The 5,624-nt window shown below is 50.9% G+C and overlaps 1 protein-coding gene across 1 annotated transcript in view; it reads left to right on the top strand.

The window, feature by feature from the left end:
- Nucleotides 1–434: 434 nt before the first annotated feature.
- The window catches only part of Itpr2 (inositol 1,4,5-trisphosphate receptor type 2), a 391,521-nt gene continuing 386,331 nt past the window's right edge, over nucleotides 435–5,624 (top strand). The window contains exon 1 of the mRNA XM_050164739.1: nucleotides 435–843. Within this exon, the coding sequence (XP_050020696.1) occupies nucleotides 752–843 (92 nt within the window). The 5' untranslated portion in view covers nucleotides 435–751. The remainder of the gene's footprint in view (nucleotides 844–5,624) is intronic.

The raw sequence follows: 5,624 nt of genomic DNA, 5'->3' as shown, positions 1-5,624 counted from the left end.
CTCGGGTCAGCAGTTCTCCTCTAACCCCCTCCAAGTCCCTTACCTTTCGCAAATAGGGATTGTCACTGTATCCTCCGGGTCCACCCCTCTAGGTTAGCTGCACTGTACCCTTTCCCAGCCCAGCTAAGTCCCTCCTGAGCTCACCGTCTCGTCTTCCCTCCCTTCCCCAAGTCCCTCCAGATTGTTGCTGTGCACCCCGGGGCCGCCCCTCCAAGAACGCTCCGAGTCCAGAGCCCCTGTCCCTGGCCGTCTGTGTCCCCGCCGCCCCTGCAGCGCCGCCCAGCGTGGTTCCTGAGCCTCTGTCCGGGCAGCTTCAGGGTGGCCCATCCTCCGGGAGCTGGCCCCGCCCCGGACCCGCTCCGCCCCCGGCCGCCTAGGCTTGATTGGTCGCGCGCCCCCCTCCCGGGGCTCCTCCCCGCCCCCTCGGTCCGTGGGCACCGCCACCTGGTCCAGAGAGTCCCCCGAGGGGACCTAGAGGCTCCGCTCGAGCCGGGCGCTCACTGTGGGGCCGCGGAGGGAGCGCGGGCCAGGGAGGAGGAGCGAAGGTGTAGGACAGAACTTCGCCAGGAACAGGAAACCTACGGCAGGGCAGAGGCGGCGACGGCGGCGCGGGGCCATCGCGGTGTCCCCAGCAGTGGCCTCGCTGCTGCGCGCCAGGCTGAGCCGTTCGGACTCCTTGGACTCCACTTTTCTGAGCTCACCGTTGCGCGCAGCGGAGACAGCGGGGACGGCCACAGGAGCGTGAAGCAGCATGTCTGACAAAATGTCCAGCTTCCTCTACATTGGGGACATCGTGTCCCTCTACGCGGAGGGCTCGGTCAACGGCTTCATCAGCACCCTGGGGTAAGCAGGACGCGCACTGGGTAGCGCCAGCCTGTCCCGGTCCCGGTCCCTCCCGCGCGGCGTGTCCGGGGTCTGCGCCTGGGGCAGCCCCGGGTTCCCTAGGTCCCCGCGCGCAGGAAGCCGCGAGCGCTTCTCAGCAACTTCGTAATCTCCAGCCCGAGACACATCCGAGAAGAGGAAGTGGTTCGCACGCCCCGGACAGGCCCCGCGAGGCTGCCTTCCCTGGCGTCTCCTGCCTTGTTTTGACTAAAATGTGTGTTTTCTCCTTGTCTTCCCCACCGCCCTTCTCAGCGCCCGGTTGGAAAGGAAAGAGCGGTGGGTTGAGGTCCCTGGAGTTGGCCAGGAAAGCAGGCGATGTTGCACAGTGCTAAAGTGGCTGTCCGGCTCAAGGAGATCACCAGCCCCTCTTCGCTGAAGTAATTTCCTTTTGGCCTTGCCAAGGGAAGACTCACCCCTTTGGCTTTGCCAGAACTGGCCTCGTGGGCAGCCGGGTTCTAGAACTTGTATCTTCTTTTCCTCTTTCCATCTACTTAGCCTAATGAAGTGAACAGTTAGGCAGGCTCTGGAGATTCCAGTTGGCGTTTGAATTGGAGAAATACATATGTATATCCTACAGAAAACCAGCGTGCTGGTTAAGTAGAACCTTTTCTGATTTCTAGAAATTTTCTACACGGTGTTCGTGCCGATGTATAGTTAACTGTGCTCTGCGATATATTTTAGTACACAGGTGGTTTTGGGTTACTTCACCACCCTGGCTCCTTAGACTGTCTAATCCGGGATACTTGAGGCTGGTGGCTGCTCGCTGTTAAATTTTGGAGTCCTGTCCCCTGGGCTGTGAGGGAGATCTTTTTGGTGACAGTGTTGCTGCCTGTGCCTTCCCTGGAAGTTGCAGTTCCTGTTCTTCCCGCATGTCCCCCAGACTTCAGGGAGGAAGGAAGTTTTAATCACCTATCTTGTCCATCTGTGTTACTCCTGAGATTGAAGTGTGGAATAATTTATGCATATTTCACTGGGTCGAGTTGTTCTGAGAGAATTCATACCCCAAGTGCAGTTTGGGTCCAGGATAGGGCTTTGCCGATGAATTCTGTCAGACTTGCTCTTGAGCCTTGGCAGACATGGAAGGTGTCTTCCAGTTAGTAGCTAACAAGAGGGTCTCTAGAAACAGGAGGTTTAGGTTGTAATCTCCACCCTTTGACTTGCAAACCTTCTGTCCCTAGCCAGGTTAGGAAATCTGTCTGGGCTTCCATCTCCTTGGTGTAAAAGTGGACCCAGTGGTTTCTCCATAAGGGGGCGGGAAGGAAGGAGGCAAGAGAGGCAAAGTGCTTAGCATGGCAAAGCTGTAATGACCGCATTCACCAGATAATTAGCTGATGCAGTAACTAGCACCACCCAGACTAGGCAAGAGTTCAAGGGCTAGGACAGACTCTGTTTCTGACCCGGCAAGGTTACAGGTGGGTGACATAGGAAACAAATCCTAGAAGGGTTGGGTGGTCAGCTTCCACAGCCGTGGCCTTGTCTCTAGGCGCTGTTGAGACCAGAAGTGAGCAACTCAAGAAGCAGAGAGCACTTGTGTCCAAAGCCAGAACCCTCCTCCTGCCTTCGACTCCTGGCTTTCACATGCTAACTTCAGGCAGAAGCACAAGCGTGAGCGCTGTCACTGCGGCCTGCTCGGTGGCGCCGATGTCGAAGTCAAGTTTCTTTAGAATGTGCTCGCAGAATGTGTCATTCTCTAGTTGTGAGATAATAGGTTGAGATGACTGGCAAGGCAGAGTCCAAGTTGAAGACAGTCTTGGACGAGCTGCCCTGGGTGGAGCTTGCGGCTCTGATTGGATAGCTGTCTTTTGAAGTGGACTTCTCGGAGGCTCAGGAAGGTCATAGAACTGCAGAGGTCAGGCAGCTAGTGTGGCTGACCCTGCACTCCCCTGTCAACAGGCTTTCAGAGGGTGGTTACAGAAGTCGTTGCAATGTCCCCTGATAGAATTTTCTGGCCCTTGGTGAATGATGTTCAAAGGGCACTCCAGGCCAGCCCAGTGATGTGGACTTCAGTGGGTTCTGCGTGAGCTTAAATCTAATGAAGTAAGACACAGTAGGAAGGTCCTGTGGCATTTTACTTGACAAACACTGACGTCTTTATACCTGCTGCCGTTTAGAAAAGCCTGCTATTTCTTTCACATCTGGGCAATATCTAATAATGTTCAACCTGAGATTTTTAATTGTCGTGTCAATACAAACAACGTTGTACGTGAGATACGCAGATTATGTAGAAACTTCAAAGATGCTTCCAGAAACTGCCTGGCACATCGCACGAGGCTTAAGTTCTAAGGCAAACCACCCCATTGATTTTTAAAAATTAATATGTAATTTGGTAACTAGGGATTCTGTCTTATAAAATAAGTTTTTCAAAATTCAGGAGTGAGACGTTTCAACTACCGAGAAATAATTACACTTAATTCTGTGATGGTTTAATTAAGGTCATGGAATATAGAGCCAGTGTCCTATTTTTATAGAAAAATATTTGATATTTTCAGTTGCACGGAGGGAACTAGTTTGTCCTCACAGTTTTGGAGGCTTCATTTCTACAGTCTATGGATTCTGTTGCTTTGGAATGACAGTGGTATAGTATAGATGGCAGGTGTCCGTGAGCAGGGGGACAGGGTTAGGGTGTGCTCCCAGTGACTCACTACCCTGTGTGTGTGTGTGCGTGCACGCGCACGTGTGTATGTGTGTGTGAGTGTGCGGTGTGTGCATGTGTGTGCGTGCGTGTGCATGTGTGTAAGTGTGCATTGTGTATGTCTGTGAATGTGAGTATATGTGTGTGCATGTGCGTATGTGTGTGTGAGTGTGCGGTGTGTGCATGTGTGTGCGTGCGTGTGTATGTGTGTGAGTGTGCATGTGTGTAAGTGTGCATTGTGTATGTCTGTGAATGTGAGTATATGTGTGTGCATGTATGTATGTGTGTGCTACACATGTGGAGGGCAGAGGCTCTGATGAATAGGTTTTGTCACCTTAGGGCAAACTACAATCACCTAGCAAGAGGCAGTATCAGTTAAAGAATTGCCTCTGTCAGATTGGTCTATGGACATGTCTGTAGGGAATTTTCTTAATTAATGATTTGTGTGGGAAAGCCCAGTCCACTCTGGGCAGAGTCAACCCCAGGTAGCTGGTCGTGGGGAGCTTAACAAAGCAGGTCAGACAAGCCTGGAAGAGAAAGCCCGCCGGTAAACAGCATGTCTCAGTGGCTTGTGCCTCAGTTCCTGCCTCCAGGCTTCTGCCTTGAGCTCTTGTCTTGACTACCTCGAAGATGTAACCTGTAAGTCACGTACACCCAGGTAACTTTCTGGTTAGTGTTACAGCCCACACCAGGAAAGTTAGCTAAGACAGAGCCTTCCCTTGGCCCTGCCCAGCAGTGACGGGAGATCAGAGCAGCACCCGAAACACAGGGGCCTGTGGGGGACAAACAGGGACAGTTGTGATTTTGTAGGTTCTTTTTATTGTTTGCGGCTAGGCATGGTTAATTTTTTTTTAATTTTTTTATTAAGTTAGCTTATAAAGAGTTAGGCTTCATTATGGTATTTCCCAAACACTTTTGTTTGTTTCTCTTTCCCCATTCTCCTTTCCCCTCCCTCCATGGTGCCCCTTCACCCACCCCTTCCATGCCAGTGTGATCTTTTCATGCATGGTTTCAATGCGTAGGGTTTTATTTATCTTGGGGAACCAGAAGGGTGTATTCCCAAGCCAAATAGAATATTTTAAAAAGTGTTTTATCTTATTATTTTATGTGTATGGGGGTTTTGCCTCATGTATGTCTGTGTGGCACGTGTGTGCCATGCCTGTGGAGGTCAGACGAGGTCACTGGAATCCCAGAACTGGAGTTACAGATGGCTCTGAGCTGCCATGTAGGTGCTGGGAATTGAACCCCGGTCCTCTGCAAGAGCAGTCCTAGTGTGTGGAGCCTCACAAGTGACATCTTGCCTAGGTGGTTCTTGAACTATTCCTTCCTCGTCCCAGGGTAATTGTTAGAGATTTTCAGGCCATCAGAGCGGAGCCACAGCCATGTCTCCTTGTCTCTGAGCTGCTGATCTCTGCTCACAGGCATTGGAGAACCTTCTCCATGGGTTTCCTCACCTTCTGTTCCTGTGTCTGTTGTCTCGGGCCTGCTGCTAATCAGCACGTGACCTTGCTCCTATCAGTGTGTCTGCACGGCAGCCTCAGTGTGATTGGAAATGTAGTTCTCTCTGTGAGTGCCACAGCATACACGCGGGGTTCAGTTCGCTTTTTCCTGGCAGTGGGACAGGTCCCAGGGAGGGAGGCTAGTGCTCACTAACCATCCCACTGGCCCTTCAGGGTGGTGTTAAAGTCCCTTGAACACTGCAGCTGCAAATAGTCAAGCTTCTTCCTGCTTCCTTTGAGTGATAGTTATACTTTGGAGACAGCATGTTTTTATTTATTTATTATATTTATTTATTTATTTATTTATTTATTTATTTATTTATTGTAGACCTGACTGTCCTGGAACTCCCCTGTGGACCAGGCTAGCCTTGGACTAACAGAGGTCTGTCTATGCCTTCTGAGTGCTGGCTTTAATGGTGTGTGCCACCACACCCAAACTGATGTTTCTTAATGTAACTTTTTAATCTAAAGATCTATATAAGATACACTTGTATTGACTTAATGGGGAAACTACCTTACATCCTAGAAGGTGTATATATTTAGAATGAACAGATTTTTTTCTTCTTTTAGTGATATCTTAGAGTTATAGTTTTCTCCTCCCCCCCCCCTCC

Source organism: Alexandromys fortis, unplaced genomic scaffold (genome assembly GCF_014885135.2).
Source record: "Alexandromys fortis isolate MF-2015 unplaced genomic scaffold, M_Fortis_MF-2015_v1.1 scaffold_153, whole genome shotgun sequence".
Classification (NCBI taxonomy): Eukaryota; Metazoa; Chordata; class Mammalia; order Rodentia; family Cricetidae; genus Alexandromys; species Alexandromys fortis.
Note: the sequence above shows the minus strand (reverse complement) of the source record. Positions and strands in the feature narration are given on the sequence as shown.